The sequence below is a fragment of the Notechis scutatus genome, chromosome 1 (assembly GCF_049901735.1).
Source record: "Notechis scutatus isolate UNSWTSFEM ecotype Mainland chromosome 1, rNotScu1.2, whole genome shotgun sequence".
Lineage (NCBI taxonomy): Eukaryota > Metazoa > Chordata > Lepidosauria > Squamata > Elapidae > Notechis > Notechis scutatus.
In genome coordinates, this window is record NC_142009.1 from 335,781,038 (window position 1) to 335,808,951 (window position 27,914).

At 43.2% G+C, this 27,914-nt stretch overlaps 1 protein-coding gene and 1 pseudogene across 2 annotated transcripts in view; both read right to left on the reverse strand.

Annotated features, from left to right (window-relative positions):
• LOC148133555 (phospholipase A2 inhibitor beta pseudogene) overlaps positions 1–27,914 on the reverse strand; it is a 237,474-nt pseudogene that overhangs the window by 178,095 nt on the left and 31,465 nt on the right. The gene's annotated exons all lie outside the window — the stretch shown is intronic.
• Positions 1,252–27,869, reverse strand: LOC113427680 (perilipin-3-like). The gene is made up of 8 exons (XM_087951790.1): positions 27,780–27,869; positions 18,825–18,895; positions 17,104–17,299; positions 15,905–15,987; positions 13,779–14,076; positions 8,870–9,069; positions 7,193–7,324; positions 1,252–3,831 (listed from the first exon to the last, which is right to left on the reverse strand). Exons 2-8 carry the CDS (start codon positions 18,885–18,887, stop codon positions 3,418–3,420), a joined length of 1,386 nt encoding a protein of 461 aa, XP_087807916.1. The 5' UTR covers positions 18,888–18,895; positions 27,780–27,869; the 3' UTR covers positions 1,252–3,417.

A 27,914-nucleotide genomic window follows, 5' to 3' on the forward strand; every position in this document is an offset into this window, starting at 1 on the left:
CTTTTATCCCCAGAGCTAAGGTGGGACTTTGCTAGCAGCGGTGGCTCTTCGGGCCCAAGGACCGGCCCATAGATCTCTACTGCTCTCCTCTCCTCTGCCTTCTGTGCATCCACGTGTCAGGCAATGGACCCGGCGGTTCCTCCTCTTCCTCATCAGCCACCTCCAGACCTGGCGGCTGTTGACTCGCCATCTGAGGGCTGACGGACGGCCCAGGCTCTGCACCCCCCTCTCCCTCTCTGTGCCAGCTCTATTCCCTCTTCCCCCTCGGTGCTCTGTTTGCCCTGATGCTGACCATGACTCCCACGCCGCTTCCTCCTTGTCTGATTTGGCTGCTGGAGTGGTCGGCGGCCCACAACAGGTCCTAAATCAGTGGGAGCTAACCTTTTTGGGTTCCTGTGCCAAAAACTCTGTGTGCGCTTGCAAGTTCGCGCTCATGTGTCAGCACCCAGAAGGCAATGTGTGCCTCCCCCAGGCCCCCTATGCATGTGTGTGCAATCCCCACACCTACCCACCCCCCACTTATCTGGCTGATTTTCGGCCGGTTTGAGGCCTTTTTCGGCCTTCCAAAGGCTTGAGGAAGGCTTCTGCAGGCTTTTTAGGCCGAAAACCAGCCCTGTTTCATCACTTCCTGTTTTTCGAGAATACCGGAAATGACGAAACGGGGCTAGTTTTCAGCCTACAAAACTGGTAGAAGCCTGCAGGAGCCTTCCTCAAGCCTTTGGGAGGCCGAAAAAGGCCTCAAACCAGCCGAAAATTAGCTGTGAGGCACGCGCATGCGCAGTGAGGTAAGTTTGCCTGCAGCTCACGTGCTGGCACAAATGGCTCTGCGTGCCGCCTGTGCCACGCATGCCATAGGTTCCCCATCACGGTCCTAAGTAAACTTGGGAGGGGTACCCAAAGATCATCTAGCCCCACCCCCCTGCAATGGGTCTGAAAAGCTAACTAAGCCGCCCTCAAGGGATGCTTGCCTATATACAGCCAGAACTTTTGCATGCGTTCAGTGCCCCACCATTAAAAACAAACCATTCGGCAGGATGATGGGTCGCTGTGAATTTCTGGTCATGAATATTCCTTGCCTCCTTCTGAACTCGGAAAATAGGGTCAGGTTAGAAAATGAGACCACAAGGAAAGGCCAAGGCTGCAGGCGAGACCGATTTCTTCTATAAATACGGGGAAAAAAGCTAACAAAATCTGTTAACATTTGAGAAGAGACTTTTAAGGCCCCCTCGCTTGGCCTCAGTCAAGATCCGGTTGCAAGAAAACCCGTTTATTTGATTCAATAGGGTGGTTCTGTAGGGGTGTCTACAGGAGAGGGTACAGTAGAACTTCTCGTCATGACCATAATTTTTTCCTTAACTTTGGTCGCAACCCGAACCTAATTTTGGAAATTTGGCACCTACAAAAAAGAAAAAATGGCACGGAAGGAGAAATTGGCCTCAAAAAACAATAAAAATCGTGAATTTTTTGGTGGGAACCCGATTTGGTCTCGGTCAGAAGCATTAGTTACCAGAGATTCTACTCTATATTGAAAAAAACTAAGATGGCTGGCCATTCCGGCATGATTTGAACCCACAGCTCTTTTATGAAACAAATATTCATGGTTATTTGGATCTTCCCACTGACACGGTAAGCTAAACTTGTGGCGTTTCTTAAACCTCAGTCTCTGTCAGATGGGCAGACCTTCAACTCCCAGAATTCCCCGCTGGCTGGGGAATTCTGGGAGTTGAAATCCACCTACAGGTAGTCCTTGACTTACAACAGTTCATTTAAGCGACTGTTCCAACAGTACCAGAAAAATGTGTCTTATGACCGTTTTTCACCCTTACGACTGTGGCAGCATCCCCATGGCCACGTGATCAAAATTCAGACACTTGGCAACTGTTTCATACTTATGACCATTGCAGTGTCCCCGGGGTGGGGGTGATCCTCTTTTGCGACCTTCCAACAAGCAAACTCAACGGGGAAGCCGGATTCACTGAACGTCTGTGTTACTAATTTAACCACCACACTGATTCAACAAACAAATATGGCCAAGAAAAATCGTAAAAACACTGAACAAATTTCTCACTTAGCAACGTGCATTCAGGACTCCATTATGGTTGAACGGCGAGGACTACCTGTATCTGAAAGGGACCGAGGTGGAGAAACTCTCTTCTAAAGGCACAACGGAGAGCAGATAAGGCAATCTGTCTGAAAAGTCCACATTCCTGATAAAATTCTATATATTTTTTTAGTTTGTCAGCCATTCGGCAAGGCAGTTCTAAGTGTTTGCGGCAAGTGAGTGGGATTCTACCGGTTCGCACCGGTTCACTCAAACTGGTAGTAAAAAATGCTACTGTTTGGGCGAACCAATAATAAAAAAAAAAAACAGGTACTGGTTTGGCTGAACCAGTTATTTCTTTTCTTTTTTCTTCTTCTTCTGATGATCAGCTGTTCTAATGATCAGCTGTTCCGACATTCCCCTCACTGTCTTACTGCTTCCCCCAGGAGGCTTCCCTGAGTCCCAGGAGGCAAAAAGGGGCTGTAGGGCCCCATATTCGACTAGTAATACAAGAATAAAAGATGCTAATCGGGGATTCCCTCCCACCGGTGACGAAGTGGATGTGGAACGGGGATTCTTCGCACTGCTACCTGGAAGGGGGAGGCTGAGTGGGAATTCCCATATGACATGGCTGGAGCGCTCCGCTATAGGGCGGGGAGGGAGGGATTTATGTTTACAGGGTGTTCAGGGAAGTAGAGGGGATCGGCGATAAGGAGGGTGCAAAGCGTTCGAAGCTATGGCATGGGAGTACAGCCTAAGTCACTAATTAGCCGTATTAGGAAACGTCGAATACATGGGTAATTAGAATAGGGCGGCGTACAGGAGGTAGCTGGCGATTAGATGGGTGGGGTTATGCTATAAAGAGCGCCTCAGCCACGGGAAGGCAAACGCTCCCAGCGAGATTGGAATTCAAGCCGGCGTCGCCGGAGGGGATGTGCATTACTTGTACATAAATAAATGACTTGCATACATCAATGTTTGTTGGTTTGTATCTTGGGGATATGAACATCTTGAAGTACCGGCTGATGGGCGCCCGGGAGTGTGTGTGTGTGCTGCCAAAAAACAAAAAAACAAAAAACAAAAAGGCCACGCCCACCCAGTCAAGATGGCCACAACCACCTAGACCCTCCCACCTTGAGGCACCCCCACTGCACTCAAAAATGGCTGCCCAAGAGCTGCTTCCCTGAGGCCCGGGAGGTCAAAAAAAAAGGAGTGCAGGGGGATAGGTGGGTGTTACAAAAAAGAAGCCACGCCCACCCAGTCACACGGCTACAACCACCTAGCCACGCCCACAGAAACGGTAGTTAAAAATATTTGCATCCCACCCCTGGTTTGCGGGAGCCGTTTTTGAACCTCGCCTCCTTCAGCTCTCTAAATTAAGAGTTTTCCTTCTGCTCTTTTTTTGCAGAAAGTCTGCGTCGTGGGGGATCTTCTCCTTCCTCGTTGCCCTCCATGCTAGAGGTGTAAGGCAGTTCCACCAAGCTGGGGGCGAACGGACCCACCACCCAAGGCAGGGGGACGTTCTGCACCACGTAGTCCACGATCTCGTCCACCGAACCCCGGGCTTTGACGATCCGTTGACAGCTCTGAGCCAAGGTGCTGGGGGACACCTCCTGCAAGGAACCGGCGGCCAAGAAGGATCCGTTGAGGTCCTCCATCATGTGCCAGATCAGCTTGGCTTTGTCTTGGAGGCCGGTGGGCAGGCCCCGGAGCTGAGACACGAAGGTCAGATAGGAAAGCTGCAGTTGTTGAGTCAGTCCACGAAACATGGCCATCGCCCGGGACTCGACCTAGAAAACAGCACCCAAAAAAAGTGCTTAGGAAATCAGAGGAAAAGATGCCCTAGAAAGTTTAGCCCTTTAAAAAAAGGGTGGAAAAAAAGGAAAGGAAAAAAGGAGAGGTTTCCCCCTCCTCTCAATAAGGCCAAAGGATTTGAAAGAATAGAATAGAAATAAGAACGGAATAGAATATTGGAATGTAGAATAGAATAGAAATAATAGGATAGGATAGAAATAATAATAGAATAGGATAGAATAGAATAGAATGAATAAGGAATAGAATGGAATAGAATAGAAATAATAACAGAATAGAATAGAAATAATAATAGAATAGGATAGGATAGGATAGGATAGAAAATATGGAATGGGATGGAATAGAAAGAGGAGAATAGAAATAGAAAGAGGAGAGCAGAGAAAGAGGAGAGAATAGAAATAGAAAGAGGAGAGGAAGGAGAAAGAGGAGAATAGAATAAATAGAATAAAGGAGAATAGAAACAGAAATAAGACAAGAGAAGAGAAAGGAGGAGAAGGAGAAAGAGAAGAGAATTGAAAGAGGAAAATAGTAATGGAAATAGAAAGGAGAAAAGAAAGGAGAAGGAGAATAGAGTAGAGTAGAGTAGAGTAGAGAATAGAAACAGAAATTGGCAGACACACAAGGAATTTGTCTTCAGTGCATAAGCTCTCAGTGTACATAAAAGATATAAATAAACTCTGATTACAATCATAAAATACATTCATCATGAATCATAAGATACCACACTTAGTGATAGTTATAGGATACTAAGTAAGCAATCGAAAACATACCCGGAAGTAAATAACACAATATAAACAATAAAGATACAAGCCACAAGATTATAGTGAAAAGAAGATAAGGAGATAGAGTAGAGTAGAGTAGAGTAGAGTAGAGTAGAGTAGAGTAGAGTAGAATAGAATAGAATTCTTTATTGGCCAAGTGTGACTGGACACACAAGGAATTTGTCTTCAGTGCATAAGCTCTCAGTGTACATAAAAGATATAAATAAACTCTGATTACAATCATAAAATACATTCATCATGAATCATAAGATACCACACTTAGTGATAGTTATAGGATACTAAGTAAGCAATCGAAAACATACCCGGAAGTAAATAACACAATATAAACAATAAAGATACAAGCCACAAGATTATAGTGAAAAGAAGATAAGGAGATAGAGTAGAGTAGAGTAGAGTAGAGTAGAGTAGAATAGAATAGAATAGAATTCAATTCCTTATTGGCCAAGTGTGACTGGACACACAAGGAATTTGTCTTCAGTGGATAAGCTCTCAGTGTACATATAAGTGATGAACCGTGATCAGAGTCCTCATAAATACAGTACATTCATCATGAATCCTAAGAGACCACACTTGGTTATAGTCATAGGATACTAAATAAGCAATCAACATAAACCATACTAGGAAACGTAAATAAAACAATATAAATCATAAAGATACAAGCAACAAGGTTATAGTCATAAGTACAAAAGGATAATAGGGCATGGGAAAGATGAGAAGAAAACAGTAATATGGTCTTAGTAAATAGTTTGACAGTGTTGTGGGAATTTGTTTTTTAGGGATGGCACATGGGGACAACCTGTCCTTGTTGTCTTGTCTAGTTGTTCTGGTTTGCAATGCCCCATAACCTTGTTAATAAAATTGTGACAGTTCGCAAAGGTTATTATTAGGGGCAAAGAGGAAGACATACTACTGTTATTTCCACAGCCAGGAAGATAAAAAAGCAGGGATAGTTAAATCGATTGAATAGTTTTATTCAAAGAGGAAAATATATTTTCATTGGGATATCCCTTCTGGATTTTGTGCTTGTGATGAAAAAAACTAATGAAACTTTGGTTTTGTTGAGCAGAAAGATTTGTCGTTGTCGAACAAATAGTAGTTATATAGTAAAGCAAAAAAGTCGAGTGTGTTTATCTTGTATTGTGCTAAGGAGAGTCAGAAGTCTTTCTTTCTTTCTTTCTTTCTTTCTTTCTTTCTCTTTCTCTCTCTCTCTCTTTCTCTCTCTCTCTCTCTCTCTCTCTCTCCTCTCCTCTCCTCTCCTCTCCTTTCTTTTCCCTTGTGTCAACTCAGAAAATATTTCTATGGTCTTTTAGAGTTGCCAACAGAAAGGGAGGGGGGAGCAGTGCGGCAGCTTTAGAAACCGAAACTGCATTTCATAAATGTTTTCAGAGATTGTAACTAGGTGACTGAAATTTCTGCAGGGCAAAATTCTAATTGGAGAGCATGACTGATGACTCTGGGCTATGGAGGTGTCCCATTGGAGGATATGAATTACGATACACCCAGCGGGTGGGGGAAAACCAGGGTCAAGGGTAACAGTGAATGACGTGTCTCAGAGTCAGCTACACCCAGGCAGTGCCGGACATGTTAACTCCCAATAAATCCTTTTGAAGTTTTGGAAGTTTGGCTCGAGACTCATGATTTAAATGGGGATAACTGCCGGAACCCAGATACCTTATATCCCACGTCCCCTTTTCCCTGCTCCTTTCCCTTTCCTTTCATAAATTCATATTTATGACGGTTTCAGTGTCCTGGAATCAATTAGTGATTGATTCACTTAGTGACTGAAATCCTGATTCCAGCTGTGGCCATAAATCAAATCAAACCAAATAAAATCAATAATAAACTAAAAGATAAAATAAAATAATAAAACAAAACAAACTAATCAAATAAAGTAGTAAAACTAAAAACTAAACTAAAACAAATAAAATAATAAATTCATAAAACAAAACAAACTAAAGTAAAATAAATAAGAAAAAACAAAAATAAGAATAAAATAATAAAACAAACAAAATAAATCATAAAATAATAAAGCAAACAAGATAAAAAATAAAATAATAAACAAATAAAAGAAAAGAAAATAATAAACAATAAAATAAATGAATAAAAACAAAAATAAATAATAAACTAAAAGATAAAAATAAAAAATAAAACAAAACAAAAAATAAAATAATAAAACAAAATAAAAGCTAAACTAAAATAAATGAAATAAATTAACAAAACAAATAAAGTAAAATAAATCATAATAAACTAATAAAATAAAAAAATAAAACAAATAAAAAATAAAATAAAATAAACTAATAAATAAAACAAAACAAAATGAAAAATAAAATAAAAGTAATAAATATAAAATAAAATAAACTAATAAACTAATAAACAAAACAAAACAAAATGAAAAATAAAAGTAATAAATATAAAATAAATAAAATAATAAAACAAATCAAATAAAGGAAAATAATAAAAAGTAAAATAAATAAAATAAAGGAATAAAAATAAAATAATAAAAAATAAAAGGATTGAATCTGGACCCAAGCAGGTCAGGAAAAAACGGCAAAGCTACCTCTGTCTGTGCTGAGGAATCCAGTGGCCTGCAGTTCCGGGGATGCCTCTGGCTCCAGACCAGCCACATCTGATGGAGCTTCTCTTGGCCATTCTCCAGCGTCTGGTCCACCCCATGTCTGACATGTTGAATCTAACAAAGGGCAAAAAGCAGAGAGATGGGAGAAGTTGCCCCAAAAGGTTATTTTTTTTTACCAAAAATCTCCTGTCTTCCAGCATGCATAGCTGTACCTGCACAGCGCAAAATCCTGACCCAATGGGCGTTGACACATCCTAGCCTTCATTGTTTAAAGTCGGCAGCTTTAAGATGCATGGACTTCAACTCCCAGGATTCCCCAGCCCAGCTCAGCTGGGGATTTCTGGGAGTTGGAAGTCCTCGCATGTCGTAAAATTGGGCGCGAATCACTTACCAACCGCTTTGCTTGGCGATGCAAATTGGGGTCGTAGGTCGGACTATTTTACCTGCTTCTCTGACATCACTGCAAGTCCAGCCAATGGGAGTTAAGCAAGCATTTTGTCTGCTAAGAAGCACGTGCACCGAAAAGACGTAAACATTCAGGCAGAATAGAGTTGGAAGGGACCTTGGAGGTCTTCTAGTCCAACCCTGTTTAAGCAGGACACCCCATACCATTTGAGACAAAGGGCTGTCCGGTCTCTTCTTACAAACCTCCAGTGATGGATGGAGCACCCACAACTTCTGAAGGCAAGCTTTTCCACTGATTAATTTGTCTGATATTATAGAATAACAGAGTCAGAAGGGAGCTTGGCGAGTGTGATGCCCCTGGTGGAGACTGACTCCGAGGAAGAGGAGGAACAGCCGACAGGGAGTGGAAGTGTGGCTCCGGAGGTTGTGGAGGAGGCTGGGGAAGGGAAGAGGCCGGCTGAGCAGTCAGAGGAGGACCCAGGCTCATCCCTTCTCCATCCTAGGGCATGCAGGGAGGAGAGGATAACGGAGAGACGTGGTCTACTGGGCAGGAGAGGGCCTTGATCCTCTTCATGGGCTGCAGCTGTGACAACTGGATAAGAGGACGGACATGCATGCAAGCCAGTGCTGGAAACAAAGCGTGGAAATATCTCTAGTTTATTGTTCTTCTCTGAGTTTGGCGTCCTTCCCAGTGTGTGTTCTGATATCTGTGGACGTCTTCAAGCCCTTATCTTGCCTGGTTTGGGTTGTGTTTTTTTTACTCTTTATCATTTAAATGGCATTTCCTCCTTCTTGTAACTGCTTGTGTGGGAGTTTTTTTTGTCTCCAGTCAAGGATATTTGGAGCTTGGAAGCAAAGTGAAGGAATAAAAGGGGCTTCACCTGTGATTGTGTTTATTTTGTATCCCACCCTGGGTCACCACAGCGGGCACCTAGTCCAACCCCTTAGTTAAGCAGGAGACCCTATAGTATTTCAGACAAATGTCTATCAAGTCTCTTTTTAAAAACCTCCAGTGATGCAGCACTCACAAATTCTGGAGGGAAGCTGTTCCACTGGTTAATTGATCTGAGATTATAGAATAACAGAATAACAGAGTCGGAAGGGACCTTGGAGGATCATCTAGTCCAGCCCCCTACTCAAGCAGGAGATCTTAATACAATTCCAGACAAATGGCTGCCCAGTTTCTTCTTAAAAACCTCCAGTGATGAATCACCCACAACCTCTGGAGAAAAGCTGTTCGAAGAAGGCCCTTACCAGCACTAAGGTATGGTGGAGCTGGCCCAGGGCATCTTGGGTGCTCTCCTTGGCGTCTTTCAACTTAGCCAGGAAATGCGGGAAGACACGCTGGCGGAGTTTGCCGGACAAGGACCCCAGACGCACAAAATAGCTTTTTGGCTCCTTCTGCTGCTGCACCGTGCCGATTTCGAAGCCCTCCAAAGACGTAGCCAGTTCAGCTGGGAGAAGAAAAAAACCCAGACAACATGTCAAGAGCTTGGAGGTTCAAAGTAGAAGTACAAGAAGTCAGATAACGGATAATCAGGGTTGGAAGGGACCTTGTAGGTCATCTAGTCCAACCCACTGCCCAAGCAGGAGACCCTACACCATTTCTGACAGATGGGAGTCCAATCTCTTCTTGAAAGCCCACAGGGATGAAGCTCCCACAACTTCTGAGGGCAACTTCTGTTCCATGGGTGGATTATTCTCACTATCAGGAAATTCCTCCTTATTTCCAGGTTGAATCTCTCCTGGATCAGTTTCCATCCATTATTCCTTGTCTGGCCTTCAGGTGCTTTAGAAAATAACTTGACCCCTTCCTCCTCTCTGTGGCAACCCCTCAAATATTGGAAGACTGCTATCCTGTCTCCCCTGGTCCTTCTCTTCACGAGACTAGCCATGCAACTGTTCATTGTATGTTTTAGTCTCCAGTCCCCTCATCATCCTGGTTGCTCTTCTGTGCACTTTTTCTAAAGCGTCAACATTTTTTTTTTTAATAGTGTAGTGACCAAAACTGGATGCAGGACTCTAGGTGTGGTCTTACTAAGGCTTTATAGTGGTATTAATACCTCGCTTGATCTCGATTGTATCCCTCTGTTAATGCAACTTAGGATTGCATTGGCTTTTTTGGCTGCTGCTGCTCGACTGACTGGCAAAAATGTTTAAACGTAAATCAGATAAATGTTGGAAATGCCACCAGACACCTGGAACATATTACCACATGTGGTGGCCATGTACTGAAGCTAAGAGATACTGGACAAAAATATACGCACGGGGGTTGGAAAAGATGATAAAACAACATATAGATCTAAAACCTGAAATATTTTTTGTTAGGGGTGATACCTGAAAGTTAAAGCAAAGACAAGACATACTTAATTATTCATGTATTAACTGCAGCTAGAATACCGTGTTTCTCATATAATAAGGCCGGGTCTTATTTTTTTTTGAGCCCCGAAAAAATGGCTAGGCCGTCTTTTCGGGGGTGACTTAATTCCCCCCCCTTGCATCTTCGGGCGGGCGGTGACGGCTTGGATGTTGACCTCGGTGTTGGTGGGGCACTTCGTATCGGGGTCAACGCAGGCAGCACCATATCCGGGTGTGCAACAAAAGTACTTCTTAACGGCAAGCCCCCCCACCATTCCCCCCCCCATTTCGCATGTTTTAATATAGGCCTTAATTTGGGGGGAGGGGCTTAATTTCACTTCATGCCTATAAAATATGCTGGGACTTCCTATTGGGGGAGGCCGTATTGTTGGAGAAACAGGGTAGTATTCGCTCAAAACTGGAAAAGGGAAGAGATTCTGATAGAAGAGAATGTGATTAGGGAAATATTAGAATGTGCAGAAATGAATAGGTTAACACTGGCAATTAAAGGAAAAGAATGAACTGAATATTGTATGCTCTGGGAATCATTTTATCAATGGTTGGAAAAGAAAAACGGAAATTAGAAATTAAACATATGAACATAGAAGATATGTGTGTGTATACATACATACATACATACATACATACATACATACAATTACAAACTATTCTAAAAATACAAGTTCCAGGTATACTTGAAAAGAAACAGACATTCTGCGATCTCCGGAACTTAAAATTACATTTAATGTACTTACTAAGCTTTTTTTTTTTTTTTTTTAAACAAGTTTTATTAATTTTTAAAACACACAAATTATCATTATTCATTACATGTTTAAACCTTTTTTCATTGTAAATTTAACAAGTCAGATAAATTATGATTCTGTTTTAAACCATTTCCATATAACATACCAAAACCTCTTATTCAATTTCTCTTTACTTCTCTTTACTCTTATTCAATATTATTATTATTATTTCATCTATTTCTTTCTGACTTAGTTACCATCATTCTCATTCTATATTTCTATAAGTTTTTACTAATTCTCCCCCCCAAAAAACATATACACACAACACACAAAACATAAAAAAAATCTTTTTGGAAAGTAACTTGGACCCAGGTGTCTCTCTCTTCATGGACTTCAATTATATTCATGCTCATCTTACATATCATTACTTATTTTATTTACCATTCTAAGCCTTCTATATTAACTTCTCCACATATTTCACCCTTCTTAATTCTATCTTAATTAATCATCTTAGTTTGAATCATTATATTTGTATCTTTTGTCCATTTTTTTATCATCCCTTTGTCTCATTCCTTATAAAAAAGAAAAAAATAAGTTTCTCCTGAAATCATTAATCAGAGTATGATGCCTTTCTATCTCCCCCCTAAGTTAGTCAAATTAGTCTTTAAAATAATATCCAATACCCAATCCGATTTTGCTTGGTACATTCTATCTAACTAATACATCCAAAATAATTAAGTACATAATTATACAATAAATCCAAATATTAAAAAAAGATACTATAATAAAAATTTTATAATAACATCAATACCATAATCTTATTAAACTCTTTAATTAAAACAGTATTCTAAACCTCCCCTATTATTAAATTTTAAAGCCAATCATTTTTAAACATTTTAACGTTTTAATCTCTTAACAACTCTTTAACCATTACAATACTACCATCTCATCTTATGTACCTTGCAAAATCTTTTTTTTTAAAAAAAATTATACTTTATCCATTATCCATAAAAAATTTCTTTTTTCCATTTAATTTCAAAACATTGTAGCTTTTCTCCACCTTTTCCCTTTCTTTCTTCTCCCAACAAACCTTTCTACCCCCCCTTCTTCTAACCTCTGCCTTACCGGCTTCCCTTCTCTGTCGTATTTCTTTTCCCTTTTGTTTACTATCATCATATTGGTTTTGCACCTTATTTTTCCCTTTCTTAAATGTTTTTTTAGATCTTAAGTCCTTTAGTTTTCTTCTTTTCTCTCTTTCTTCTTTCTTGATCAAATTCTGAGATTCATTAAAAATGGCTCCTTCCTTTCTTTCTTGTTCCTCTGCTGTCTTCATCTGTTGTAATGTTTGTTGATAGTTAGTAAGCGCCATTTCTAAAAAAAGGAAAGCTTCTTCCACACCATCTTTACCATTTTTTTTTGCTTGCTCATATTCTTTTCTCAGTTCCTCAACAGAAAAAGCCATTATAAATCTTTTCTTTTCTTTTCCCCTTCTTTCTTCTTACAACAACCAGAATATTCAAAAGAAAATAAAAAAAATAAAGCAGTCCCAAAGTTATCCGTCAGTCCAAACCAAGGCAGAGTTCTCACTTTCTCCTTCTGGGGTAATATCAATCAAAGAGAAAGAAAGTCCAATTCTGTTTAAAATCTTATTACAATATATTCTAGTCTTCAAATCCTTAAGGCATCTGCTCCAACAAAGTCTTAGCATACAAATATTTTCTTTTTAATCCTCTCTCTTCCCACTCATCGCTTAAAACCAATTTTCACCTAAAAAAAATAGGTTTCTTAATATCCAGTTATTTATTCCGTAGGAAAAGAGGGAAAGCTATCCTTTCAGCACCATCAAACAGCCGCTTTTTCCCTCTTCTGGCAGGTATTATTCAGAAAGTCATACTTTTCAGGAATTTTATTAAATATGTCTTAGAGTCCTAGGAGCCAAGAAAAACTTTCTCCTTTCAAGCACTTTCTCCACTTCCTCCTGCGCATTCTTACCCGGCTGCCAGCTTCTTTGTGGCGGCCATTACGGACCGCCGCTGCACCGTCCTGGGAAAAGGGGGTTCTACCGGCCGGGGAGGGGGTCTGCAACACCCCCAAACCCCTCTCCGGATCCCCCTACCTTCAGCTGCCCCTGCAGGGCAGCCTAGCTCGTACCCGTCTGGGTCGGAGCCCCAGAAGCGGCTAGCGCGGCAGGGATCGCGCAGCTTCGCAAATCCCTGCCGCTCGCGAAGCCGACAAACCGGAAGTTTTCGTACTTACTAAGCTTTTGTCGGCCTCTGCTGACATCGTCAGAGTATTAAGATACCATTAAAGAGATCTTTGCCTTTATATATCATTAATGATTATTTTATATATCATTAATGATATATAAAGGCAAAGATCTCTGTAATGGTAGCTTAATACTCTGACGATGTCAGCAGAGGCTGACGACACACTGTATAAAGAAAAGATGGAATGCTTGTAAAAATAAAATTTTTATATATATATAAAAAGAAGTCCTCGACTTACCACTGATCAATTAGGCAACAAAGATCGCAAAATGAGGCAAAACCTCACTTCTCTCGCTTAACAAACCAAAATTTTGGGCCTCAGTTGTGGACATAAGTTGAGGACAACCTGACAACATCTGGATTAAGGAAAGCTGCTTAAGTAGAAATTAGTGTCACCTCATAAAATATTTCTGTGGTCTTTTAGAATTGCCAACAGAAAGGGAGGGGGGAGCAATGCAGCAGCTTGCAAACTGAAAGTGCATTCCGTAAATGTTTTCAAAGGTAGTAGCTAGGCGACTGAGGTTTCTGCTGTGCAAAATTCTAACTGGAGAGCATGATTGATGACTCTGGGCTATGGAGGTGTCCCATTGGAGGATATGAATTACGATATACCCAGGGGATTGGGGAAAACCAGGGTCAAGGGTGATAATGAATTATGTGTCTCAGAATCAGCTATACCCAGGCAGTGCCGGACATGTTAACTCCCAATAAATCCTTTCGAAGTTTTAGAAGTTTGGCTCGAGACTCATGATTTAAATGGGGGTAACTGCTGGAGTCCTGACAATTAGCACCCACCGAGCTCTCGATCCGTCATGGGGAGGTAATAATCCACCAATTCTTCGGACTTGCCCAGCATAGTATCCACACCAGCGGTGATCATCTCGCCCACTCTGGAGCCCATAACGCTGTTCACACCCCCTGCCACGATGGAGCAGGTCATCTCCACGCTGCCCTGGACAGCTCCCTTGGCCACGTCCACCATCCCGCTCACGCCACTGGACACGGCTTCCTTCGCCCCATTGACGGAGCTGGAAATGGCATCTCGGGCTCCGGTGACTTTGTTGGACAACAACTCCTTGGTGTCTGCGACCACCTAAGAAGGGAGAGGGAACTGTGAGAGGGATTTCGGAAGTCCGAATGGACAATCACTTAAAGGTGGGAGGCCAGCCAGGTGTGGCAGCTGCCAAAAAAAGCCAACACAGTTCTAGGCTGCATAAACAGAGGGAAAGAATCAAGATCATGGGAGGTGTTGATACCGCTTTATAAGGCCCTGGTAAGGCCACACCTAGAGTACTGCATCCAGTTTTGGCCCCCACCACATAAAAACAGATGTTGAGATTCTAAGAAAGAGTGCAGAGAAGAGCAACAAAGAGGATTAGGGGACTGGAGGCTGAAACATAGGAAGAACGGTGGCTGGAAATGGGTATGGCTAGTTTGATGAAAAGAAGGACCAAGGGGAGACATGATAGCCGTCTTCCAATATCTCAGGGGCTGCCCCAAAGAAGAGGGAGTCAAGCTATTCTCCAAAGCACGTGAAGGCAGGACAAAAAGTGATGGATGGAAACTAATCAAGAAAAGAAACAACTTAGAACTAAGGAGAAATTTCCTGACAGTTAGAGCAATTAATTATTCCCTATAGGGAATAAAGAGGAGCGAAAGCGGGGAGTGGTGTTTCCAGGAGACAATTAATTCATTTGATTAGGGGGAAGATTTGTTCCTGACTCCTTGGCAAGTGTTTTCTGCTACAGCGTGGCGTTTGGAAACTACTGGTCTGGCAACTCTCCAAGCCTGATAAAGGTCTGCAGTGGTAAAAATCTCTGTTTGCCGGGACTGTGATGGAAAGTGAATGAGAGGAATTCACATTATAGCCTAAATAAAAGGGGTTTTGTCAGGACGAGGAGAGTCTGCTTCGTGATTTTTGGAAAGCCTAGGTCAGAACGACTGCTAAGCATCAGTGTTGACTTAATGGTCCCCAAAATCAATCCATCTTCTCTAAAAAAATTTTTTTTCCATCTTCTTAGCCTACAGTTTTGGGTTTCTGCTGAAGTTCCTCACCCACTGTGAATTAGATCTCTAGATTTGCAAGCTCATACAGGGCGGGTTCAAAGTTTTCCTGTCACGGCTGCCAATGTGGAAACAGGCCTTTAAAATATCGCAATATTTCATTTCAGGCTAACTTCCAGGAAAGGTGGATTCTCGTTATAATTCAATGCTTTCCTCGAATATTCATTGCAACAGCTTGCAATTCGGCGAAGCAACTGTTTAACCTCATGGCTTGCAAAATAATAATAATCTATCTATCTATCTATCTATCTATCTATCTATCTATCTATCTACCTACCTATCTATCTATCTAAAGGATGAGTGTGTGTATGCTCCAGCATAACTCTGGAATTCCTCGAGCAATTTCAACCAAACTTGGTACACAGATTACTTACTCTCTGGAAACAAATACTGTGGGGATAAGACACCCCTAATACCCCTTGGGGTGTGCATTCTTAAGATACAGCCTGTTTTTGCCTTCAAATGGCTTCTACCGTACTGCCTTAAAATGGCTTCTGCTGTACAGCGTTGCGGAGTTGCCATGGTAATGGCTTCACAGTACTCCAGAAGGTGGGGTGTCTCTCTGGTAACAGGGAAAATCCTGGTTGTTCCAGGTCACCGAAATCAGGGCTTTTCCAGCTGTTCTTCTGCCCCACTGATATCTGACTCCAAAGGCAGCTGATAACTGTCAGACGACCCTGGCCCCATCTCTGTCTCCGACGCAGAACCCTCGTCAGATCCTTCCCCAGACTCCAGGACTGGCCCCATGTCCCTCCCCAACCTCCTCACTGTCTTGATTCTGCCGCCAACTCTGCTGGCCGCTGGCGGGCCACAACAACATCATGAAATCTGAATGCCTGCGGCAAAGGGCCACTGACCTTGTCAGACGGCTGCTGTAAGATCGGTAGCTTCTCTTCCAGTTTATCCAATCCTCTGCATGCATATACACTGGCTGTTGCAACTGGGAAGAGAGACAGAAGCACAGCTCAGCTGGGTTCACACAATCCCCCTTTACTGATCTAAGAAGGGTTTCTAAATCTTGACCATTTTCAGATTGTGTGGACTTCAACTCCCAGAATTCCCCAGCCAGCATCTGGGGACTTCAACTCCCAGAATTCCCCAGCCAGCACCTGGGGACTTCAACTCCCAGAATTCCCCAGCCAGAATCTGGGGACTTCAACTCCCAGAATTCACCGCCAGCATCTGAAGATTTCAATTCCCAGAATTCCTCAACCAGCATGGATGGATTTCAACTCCCAGAATTCCACAGCCAGCATTTATGGATTTCAACTCCCAGAATTCCACAGCCAGGATCCTGTTGGGGGAATTCTGGGAGTTGAAGTTCACACAGCTTAAACTTGCCGAAGTTTTCTCAGGAATGGACCTTTCTTTGCAAATCTCCTAAACTATTTGGCAACACTTCAAAAAAAAAAATACAAAGAGGCCAGCAATACAGCGGCTCCGCTGGGATCCCTAGAGGTTTTTTGTTTTTTTTTCATCGCCACCACAACTGCAAAAATTTGTTTCAAGGTGCTAGTCCACAGGATTGCTTGAACAATGCCCGGGCATCAGACTTGTATTAATAGTTCATCAAGGATGCATGGCCGGTTTTAAGATTAAGACATCCTTCATTCTAGGCAGAAGGGTTAGGAGATACCAGAGGTCATCCAGTTCTCATCTTGGCTAGTTTGAGACATGTGGACTTCCACTCCCAGAATTCCTCAGGCAGTATGTTGTGACTAGGGAATTCTAGGAGATGGAAGTCCACATCGGCTGGGGAATTCTGGGTAGGGAAGTCCACGCATCTTAAAAGTTTCCGAAAGATCAGACTAGCCCAACCAAGCTCCAACAAAAGAGGTCTATCATCTCGTGAAGCAGCCCGACCATAGAATCCGAAGGGGGAGAAAAATATGGAAGGACCCTTAAAGGTCATCTAATCCATCCCGTTGGTCAACGTAGGGCTCCACAGCTTCACCCTCCTCCCTACAACAGGGCTGTCCGTTTCAGGGCCCAGCTTTGGAGCCCATCTACTCTAGCCAACTCCACCCAAAACATTGCTCTGGCCTTCTTTACTCACGCTGAGGCTCCAGCCTTGTTACCAGAGGTTGGGCACCAAACAGGGCAGCCGCGGTGAGGGTTTTCACCCCTTTCTCGGCCACATTGCAGACGGACTTCAAGTAGGGGCTCGTCTCCTTGGTGGAGGTGTAGGCCGAGACCACCAGGTGGCAGGTGGAGCTCACCAAGGGAAGGTTGGCCACCCGATCGATCACGTTCTGCAGGGAAAGAATTCCTGATGAATTCGACATAAATCGGCTATTGATCCCGGCAGCCTTGACTTGGAGGGTTGGATGGAGGCTTGACCAGTTACCAACAGACCTCAAAACTTCCCAATTGGACCCCAAGTTATCGAATGGCCGGTTGGGTTGTCTAGGGCAGGGGTCTCCAATGGTGGCAACTTTTAAGACTTGTGGACTTCAACTCCCAGAGTTCCTCAGGCAGCTTTGCACAAGTCCTAAAGTGGCCAAGAATTCTGGGAGTTGAAGTCCACAAGTCTTAGTGGCAAAGAACTCTGGGAGTTGAAGTCCACAAGTCCTAAAGTGGCCAAGAATTCTGGGAGTTGAAGTCCACAAGTCTTAGTGGCCAAGAACTCTGGGAGTTGAAGTCCACAAGTCCTAAAGTGGCCAAGAACTCTGGGAGTTGAAGTCCACAAGTCTTAGTGGCCAAGAACTCTGGGAGTTGAAGTCCACAAGTCTAAGTGGCCAAGAACTCTGGGAGTTGAAGTCCACAAGTCCTAAAGTGGCCAAGAACTCTGGGAGTTGAAGTCCACAAGTCTTAGTGGCCAAGAACTCTGGGAGTTGAAGTCCACAAGTCCTAAAGTGGCCAAGAACTCTGGGAGTTGAAGTCCACAAGTCCTAAAGTGGCCAAGAACTCTGGGAGTTGAAGTCCACAAGTCCTAAAGTGGCCAAGAACTCTGGGAGTTGAAGTCCACAAGTCTTAGTGGCCAAGAGCTCTGGGAGTTGAAGTCCACAAGTCTTAGTGGCCAAGAACTCTGGGAGTTGAAGTCCACAAGTCTTAGTGGCCAAGAACTCTGGGAGTTGAAATCCACAAGTCCTAAAGTGGCCAAGAACTCTGGGAGTTGAAGTCTACAAGTCCTAAAGTGGCCAAGAACTCTGGGAGTTGAAGTCCACAAGTCATAAATGTCAGCCTCGGAAGCCATTTTGTACTTGGAAGCTTTGAGGCTGCCACATTCAAATGCCTGGTAATTTGGGAGGGGGTATTTCATAGAGAGGTGGAAGATTAGACACAACAACATTCTTTCTCAGAGTCAAGGACATGTTGCCCTGCACCTGGAAGGGAGTGACTGGAAGGATGTCTCCAGTTGGGGTGAAGATTTGATTGGGCCCTGTGATGGACTGATGGGTGCAGGGGGTGGACCTTTGATTTCTCTTTTGGGAAGGGAAAAACCCAGAACTCTCAGATTCGAGTTTTCCCAGACGTGCCAATAGGACAACTCTAATAAAATGGAACTTTGAGGAATTGTTTGTCTCAGAATTGAATGATTTGGAGTTGGCTAGTTGGCATTAAGGTTGCCAAGAACTCTGGGAGTTGAAGTCCACACGTCTTAAAGCTGCCAAAGTTGGAGACCCCTGCTCTAGGATGTGAGGTGAATACAACTGCTGTGGTTTCCACACCATCGCCGTAACTGAACTGACAAAGGCTTATTCCGCAAATCCAGGTTAAAATCAATCAGGGTTTAAAAATAAGGGGGGGTGGGGAATCCAGGCCTAGAAAACTTACCTGTTGCTCCAAAGGTTGGCCATCAAGAACCAGGTGAGTCCCCATTTTTGCTTCAGACGACATGGGTGACGCTGAAAAACAGAAGAGAGGGCAGTTGGAACATGCCGCCTGTTTTTAAAGAGGGTTTTAAAATTATGGGATGGGCAGGTAGCTGAAGGGATGCTATCGTATTTTATTTCTTACTGGTTTTTAAATTGTTATCAGTGAAATCTACAAAGATAAAGGACAGCAATAATCTAAAGGTGGGGAGGAGAAGGAGGAGAGGAAGAAGGAGAAGAAGAGGGTGGAAAAGGAGAAGAGAGGGGAGGAGGAGAAGAAGTGGAAGGAAGGAAGGAAGGAAGGAAGGAAGGAAGGAAGGAAGGAAGGAAGGAAGGAAGGAAAGAAAGAAAGAAAGAAAGAAAGAAAGAAAGAAAGAAAGAAAGAAAGAAAGAAAGAAAGAAAGAAAGAAAGAAAAGAAAAGAAAGAAAGAAAAGAAAAGAAAAGAAAAGAAAATACCCATTTCAAAAGTTTCAATGAAAATATTATGGCAAGAAACGTCATAAAATGGGCCAAAACTTACTTAACTATTTTTCCTGGGTTTTTTTTTTTTTTTAAAAAAACTCTGGTATTTGTGTATAGTCCTTATGATGTTTCTAGTCCTCGTGATGTAGCTAAAAAATAGAAATGACATCAGGAAAGGCTAAAAGTCAGATAGGTTGGCCCTCAAGGTCTCCTCTGGCTAGCAAGTCGCATTTTTTTGTACAGCATAATCTTGAACTCCCAACCGCCGGGGAGAAAGGAAGAGAACAGAGTAAAGGAATAAGGCAGCCTTAACGTTGCCACGCAAATACGCTCCGAAAATTAACTTCTGCCCCACTGGGCTGCTTGCCAAGGGCACATAAAGGACCTTAAATTGGGAATGGTGAGCGTTCTTTCATGCTTGTGCCAGGAATGTCACCCTGCTGACGACTCACACAGAAATATAATCCCCGGGTACAGTATGTTCATACGAGACTGCGGCAGAATTATCTCCTTATTTGGTGACGATGACAACAATAGGGGTGCAACGGGCCTCGTACCCCTGATTTAGGCAAATAGGCACCACCCCCAATCGTTCGTGTTTTCAACTGGAAGGAATAAAAAGAAAGAAAGGGATGGTTTTGTAAATCTTGCCTTTCAGCTTTGTAAAACAGATGTCAGCAAACTTCCACTCCAACCAATAACTCCGAGACAGACACCTTCTCAAAAGTTCCTTTTATTTTGGGTGTAGTAAACTGGCACAACTGGGGAATCCCAAATCTGAAAGTTCCGGGCTTCTTTGCAATAAGTAAAAAAATTACAAATTCATCCCCCACCCTGCACCCATCATCACATCACGTGCCCCAATCACCATCCGCCCCAAGTTAAGACTTCCTCTAGTTTATGCACAAAATAACATGGCCTTTAATAAGAAAAGGTGTGATGACCGAGGGTGTGGCACAAAAGCGACAAAGTCATAAAAGTAGGGAAAGTCCCTTGAATTCCTCCAATTTGGCCCCCAACGTCCAGTTATCCTCGGCTGGAGGAAAAAAAAAACTCTCCCAAGAACAGTTTTTAAAGGGAAGATATTCTGTCTGAACCCAAAGTACATATAAATTATAAATAAAAACCAACCAAAACCACGCTGCAGCAATTAACAAGACAGGGCAGGATAAGGAATTGCAACTTCCAAAAGATGACGAAACACATAGAGTTGAGAGGACACCAGAACCCAGATAAGACTTGACAAATAAAGATAATGCACGCTTTGCTTCTAGCAAGGTGCTGTGTGCAAACGCCCTTTTAAAAACCTGTTTTCCCAGCTGCAGCTAATGAAGGGGATCAGGGCCTTTTCCTCCCCTGTAACCCACGTTGCTCCCGTCTCCATTCCTCCCTGTGTGCCCTAGGATGAAGAGGGGGTGGGCCTAGGTCTTCCTCTGAATGCCCTGCCAGACTGTGCCCTTCCCCAGTTTCCTCCACAGCCACTGGAGCCACACTCCCACTCCCTGTCAGCAGTTCAACCTCCCCGTCGGAATCAGGTTCCAACAAGGGGCATGACAAAAAGAATGTAATTATGTCTAACTACACACACTCCCCCTTCCACTTTCCCAGGCTCAAAAGGTGGCAGCGTGGGAGCATGTGGTCTCAATATGGCTTCCAAAGCCGCAATATACATAGATTATTACGCAAAATGCCAATCCGATATAAGGTACAGGTTGACGTACGACCCACAAACAACTTATGATCACAGTTCCAGGCTCAGTTATAGCTATCAGCCGAGGACTTCCATTGTATAATATCATTCTTCGGAAATAGTGCTAGGCCAACCAATGAACGGCTGATCAGATCTCCTTGAAGTGGTAAGGTACAGCTTCCCCTCACACATCCGTGCTAGTTGTTTCTGGCTCTAGGGGGCGCTACTCATTTCCGTTAGCAAAGCCAAAGAGCCAGCACCGTCCAAAGACGTCTCCGTGGTCATGTGGCCGGCATGACTAAACACCGAAGGCGCACGGAACGCCGCTACCTTCCCACCAAAGGGGTCCCTGTTTTTCTACCTGCATTTTTTTTTTACGTGCTTTCGAACTGCTAAGGTTGGCAGAAGCTGGGACAAGGAACGGGAGCTCACTCCGTGACGCGGACCTACACAGAATTCCTGCACCAATAAGTAGGACATGGCTGAATAACAGTAACTGCAAGAGGGACCTTGGACCATCACTTCAATAGGAGCCAGCTGTGTACTGCAGCTGCCAAAAAAGCCAACGCAGTTCTAGGCTGCATCAACAGAGAGATAGAATCAACATCCCATGAAGTGTTGATACCGCTTTATAAGGCCTTGGTAAGGCCACACTTGGAATTCTGCATTCGGTTTTGGTCGCCACGGTGTAAAAACGATGTTGAGACTCTGGAAAGAGTGCCGAGAAGAGCAACAAAGAGGATTAAGGGGACTGGAGGCTAAAACATATAAAGAACAGTTTGCAGGAATTTGGGTTTGTCTAGTTCAGGGGTCCCCAAACTTGGCAACTTTAAGACTTGTGACTTCAACTCCCAGAATTCTCCAGCCAGCAAGTCTTAAAGTTGCCAAGTTTGGGGACCCTGGTCTAGTTTGAATGAAAAGAAGGACCAAGGGGGACATGATAGCAGTCTTCCAATATCTGAGGGGCTGCCACAAAGAAGAGGGAGTCAAGCTATTCTCCAAAAAGCCCTACAAGGCAGGACGAGAAGCAACGGATGAAAACTAACCCAGGAGAGAAGAAAGAAGCAACCTGGAATTTAGGAGAAATTTCCGGACAGTTAGAGCAATTGATCAGTGGAAGAATTTGCCTTCAGAAGTTGTGGGAGTATTTTAAGAAGAGACTGGACAGCGCCTTGACTGGAATGATACAGAATCTCCTCCTGGAGCAGGGGTTGGATTAGATGATCTCCAAGGCCCCTTCCAGCTCTATTCTGATTGACTGAATGGTATAGGGTCTCCTGCTTGGGGGTGGGGGGTTGGACTAGAAGACCTCCTAGATCCCTTCAAGAATAACTCTTGTTATTCTGTAGTCTGCATTAAATAAGGAACCAAACAAAACGCTGAATTCGCACAGGTCACTTGAAGGAGCAGAATAACAGAATCGAAAGGGGCTCTGGAGGTCTTCTAGCCCAACCTCCACCTACCTATCTGTGGAAACTTATGGCCTTGTAGGCCCATTTCATAGGCAAAGGTGGTTTCCCACTGGTTGACAGTGGAAGGGAAACTAGGTTGTTGTTGTTTTAATCAGTTCCAGGCACTGGAAAGCAGAAACCAACATTGTGAGAAGGGCAAGGCAGATCAATTTTATGCTGTTATAGTTCTGGGCTGACAGACTAGCCAAGATCCTTTTAATTTGGCCAGGAGCCAGAGTTCAGCAAATAATGTTTCTCTTTCAGCATTAAATGTTTCAAGCCAATCAAGGATATTCCCACCAAATTTAACAAGGAGAAACATCTTTATCCCCAAAGACGAAGCTAAGAAAACGTTATTAACACAATATTAACAGAATAACAAAGTTGGAAGGGACCTTATAGGACATCTAGTCCAACCCCCCCGCCCAAGCGGGAGACCCGACACCATTTCTGACCGATGGCAGTCCAATCTCTTCTTGAAAGTCTCAAGTGATGATGCTCCCACAACTTCCGAAGGCAACTTCTGTTCAATGGGTTGACCACATAGTTTCGTAGCTTTTTGTAAGAACTAATTGTAAGACTTTACTTTCTACTGTCCTACACTTAGGCAAGAAAAACCAAAAGTACACATATAGACAGGGTGAAACCAGGCTCAATAACGGGAACTATGAGAGGGATCTTGGAGTCTTAGTGGACAACCAGCTAAATAGGAGCCAGCTGTGTGCAGCAGCAGCCAAAAAAGCCAATGCAATCCTAAGTTGCATTAACAGAGGGACACAATCGAGATCAAGGGAGGGACTAATACCACTCTATAAAGCCTTAGTAAGACCACTCCTAGAGTACTTCATCCAGTTTTGGTCACCACACTATAAAAAAAGATGTTGAGACTCTAGAAAAAGTGCAGAGCAACCAGGATGATTAGGGGACTGAGGACTAGAACATATGAAGAATGGTTACAGGAACTGGGCCTGGCTAGTCTAGGGAAGAGAAGGACCAGGGGAGACAGGACAGCAGCCTTCCAATATTTGAGGGGCTGCCACAGAGAGGAGGAAGGGGTCAAGCTATTCTCCAAAGCCCCTGAAGGCCAGACAAGGAATAATGGATGGAAACTGAACAAGGGGAGATTCAACCTAGAAATAAGGAGACATTTTCTGACAGGGAGAACAATCAATCCATGAAACAGAAGTTGCCTTTGGAAGTGTTGGAAGAAAATATCCTTCTGGGTTCAGTTCCAAATGGGGAAAAAGACACTGGAAACTTGGAGGCTGTTTGGAAGGTTTAATGGTGGACAGGAGGACCACATGGCCTGGAGCTCCAGAGTGAAAAGGAAGGATGATCACATGCTTCAAGGTGAAGGAAGAGATCAAGAAAGGACTGATATGCTGAGAGTGCCTGGGTTTTATAACCTTTATTGGGATTTGAATTGGAGCTTGTATTCTGATTGGTTGTCAGACTCCCATGGGGCCATGCAGGGGAAACTCTGTAGGCTGTCCTGAGTTCCAGGCTTGGTTGAGCCTGGCTGCATGATGATGCACTGAAAGGGGCTTTTGGCAATTGCTATAGCTTTACCTGGAGATCTTTGTTATGTAAACTATTCTGGCCCATGCCTTAATGGCCCACCCATTAACAAATGTGGGGGGCGGGTTTCTGCTTCTGAGGTGAGTTTCTGCTTCGGAGTTTCTATTCTTTTTAGAGGAAATATTCTGCCTTTTTAATATTTCCTAGGATATTTCACTTTTCTAGGAGAGGGGTGGGTGCCAACTTCCTTACAGAAGTTGTGGGAGCGCCCTCACTTGAGACTTTCAAGAAGAGACTAGACTGCCTTCTGTCAGAAATGGTGTAGGGTCTCCCGCTTGGGCGGGGGTTGGACTAGATGACCTACAAGGTCCCTTCCAACTCTGATTATCTGTTAGATTGAAGTGACACAATGGCGCTGAATCGCACTTATCGCAATTATCACTTATGCTTGGCAACCAGCACGTATTCATGATGGCTGCAGCATCTTTGTGTGTGTGTGTGTGTGTGTGTGTGTGTGTGTTACGCAATCACATTTGTGGCCTTCCCATCCGGCTTCCGCCAAGCCAAGTCAACAGGGAGAAACCCGCTTCACTCAACGACCATACAATCCATTGAACGGCTACCCTGTCTCTCGCTTAACCACCCATGGGAAATAAAGGCCATCAAATCACGAATGGCTCACTTAACAGCCACTCTCGCCCAGCAATGAATATCCTACTCTCAATTGTGGTGGTTAAGTCGACGACTACATTAAAATATCCTTTCACTTCTCAAAAATCAATAGGGTCAGGAGTCATGAACTCCAACACGCTCCAAATCCTCTGTTTTATCAGCCAACAATCTAGTCCCCATGTCACAAAAAAGATGCTGAGACAGAGTGCAGAGAAGAGCAACTAAGATGATTAAAGGCCTGGAGACTAAAACATATTATGAAGAAGGGTTGCAGGATTTGGGTTTGGCTAAGTCTAGAGAAAAGAAGGACTGGGGGAGACATGTTAGCACTACTAGCTCGATACTCGTGCTTTGCCACGAAAACTATGGGGTCGGGCTTAGTTTTTGGGGACGAAAATAAGGTACACGAGGGCAGGATGAGAAGCAATGGATGGAAACTAACCAGGAAGAGAAGCAACCTGGAATTAAGGAGAAACTTCCCAATAGGGAGGACCATTAACCAGTGGAACTGCTTGCCACCAGAAGTTGCTGGTGCTCCAGCACTGGAGGTTTTTAAGAAGAGACTGGAGAGCCAGTTGTCTGGAATGGTATAGGGTCTCCTGCTTGAGGGAGGGGGCTGGACTAGATGACCTCCAAGGTGCCTTCCAGCTTTATTCTGATCGACAGTTGTCACCCAAAGGTTTTAGAAGGAAGAAGGAAGCTCTAATAGTGATTTCTACTTTTTAAAGTAATAAAAACTTATTAAAATCACACCTAGCCTATATCTTTCTTGTTAGTATCTAAAGAAAAGAACTGTTAAATTCTGGAGGGAATAGTAATAGTAGTACTACTACTAGTAGTAATAGCAATAAAATAATAATAATAATACCCTGTTTCTCCAACAATACGGCCTCCCCAATAGGAAGTCCCAGCATGTTTTATAGGCATGAAATGAAATTAAGCCCCTCCCCCCAAATTAAGGCCTATATTAAAACATGCAAAATGGGGGAATGGTGGGGGGCTTGCCGTTAGGAAGTACTTTTGTTGCACACCTGGATATGGTGCTGCCTGCGTTGACCCCGATACGAAGTGCCCCACCAATGCCGAGGTCAACATCCAAGCCGTCGCCGCCCACCCTAAAATGCAAGGGGGGAATTAAGTCACCCCCAAAAGACGGCCTAGCCATTTTTTCGGGGCTCAAAAAAAAATAAGACCCAGCCTTATTATATGAGAAACACGGTAATAATAATAACAACAACAACAACAACAATAATAATAATAATAATAATAACAACAACAATAATAATAATAGTGGTCATTGACATTGCAATACTTGGTGATGCATGAGTTGTAGACACGCAGCAAGAAAAAAATCACAAAGTATCGGGACTTACAAATTGAAGTTGAGCGACTTTGGAAAAAGAAATGGTGTGTTATCCCAATTGTAATTGGAGCCCTTGGAGCCATACCTAAAGGGCTGCCTCGCTATTTGGAAATCCTGAATTTATCAGACTTGAATACCGATTCTACAAAAAACCACCCTACTTGGAACAGCGTATATCCTCCGACACTACCTGAACAGTTCCTAGGTCCTTGGTTAGGACTCGAGCTATTGAGCTACTAACCAGCCCCAAAGACTGTGAATCTTACTAAAGATAAAATAATAATAATAATAATAATAATAATAATAATAATAATAATAATAATAATAATAATAATAATAATAATAATAATAATAATCTAGAAGCATGTAGAGACTTACAACCATTCATTTATTAACTGTTCAAAGTTACAATGGCACTGAAAAAAAAAAAAAGTGACGTAGGGCCATTTTTCACACTTACGACCGTCGCAGCCCTCCCTTGGTCCCATGATCAAAATTCAGATGTTTAGCAACTGATTCATATTTATGAGGTCTGCAATGGCCCAGGTTTCCCCCTTCTGCAACCTTCTGGCAAGCAAATTCAATGGGGAAGCCAGATTCACTTAACAACCAGGTTACTCGCTTATCAATGGCAATGTTTCGCTTCACAACGAAGGCAGGAAAGGCCGTAAAATTGGGGGCAAAACTCACTTCACAACAGAAATTTTGGGCAGAATCGTGGCCAAAAGTCGAGGGCTAACTCTTATGTGTGTGCCTGCACGTATTCAGGATGTGTGTGTGTGTCAGTGTATGTGTGAGAGAGGGAAAGCTAGAAAGAGAGAGAGAAAGACAGGGGGAAACTGGAGGAAACAAATATTTTGAATGACACCCATCTACTCTAAGTGTCTCTGGGTAACTCACAACAACCATCCAGCACAAACCATATACTAAATTGCCTAACTCACAACAATCCAACACAAACAATACACCCAAACTGCTCAACTCACAACAATCTAACACAAACAATATACTAAATTGCCCAACTCACAACAACAATCCAGCACAAACAATACACAGAGGTATCAAAACTGCCCCTAAGTATTTAAAAAAAAACCAACAACACAAAATCACGATTACCAGCTGGATTCCTTCGACCTCAGCCAACTTCTCCTTTTAAAGGAAAGTCCGAAAGATCCCATATAGGGGAAGGAATAAGTTGACATCACTTCAGGGTTGTTGGTTTTTTTTTAACCAAATAGGAGATCTTTTGCAAAAAACAAAACAAAAAACCTTTTATTTTAAAAAGCCAGTTTTGTTCTTCCAACCTTGAAGAACTGGCATAAAGATGATTTTTTAAAAATAAAATAAAATCTTTTTTTTTAAAAAATCACCCTCTCAAAACGGGCACAAGGATTTTCATTGTTTGGCCTCTTGGCTTGTAATAAGACGACTCGGGGGGGAAAAAAGAAACTTTTTAAACATTTAAAATCTGTTTTTATATATATAAAAAAAAATCGCAGAAGAAGAAACCACGCGATCCCTGTACGGGAAATAGTCTGATCGAGTTTGGGCATGCAAGAAGCAACCCCTGTACGAGTTTCAAGAAAGCACAATAGAAACTTGCACGCACGCGTTTCTCACGCGCCAGTTTCCCCGCATTAAAACTTCTGGATTTCCCCTTAATATTGGGGAAAAGTCTCCCTAGAAGCCGGGGGCTCCACTTCCCGCGCTTTTCCTCCCCGTTGTACCTAAGCTTCCGACCCGGCGGAGCTTACTCCTACCCTTTGACTCCCGTGTGAATCGACGTTCTCTTCCCAACTCGACCCGCAAAAGCGTCACCGACGGTAGGTAAGATTGCAGCTGCTCTCGGTGGGCGTGGTTAGAACGTTCGCCCGGGAATTTTCCGTTCCATCGCA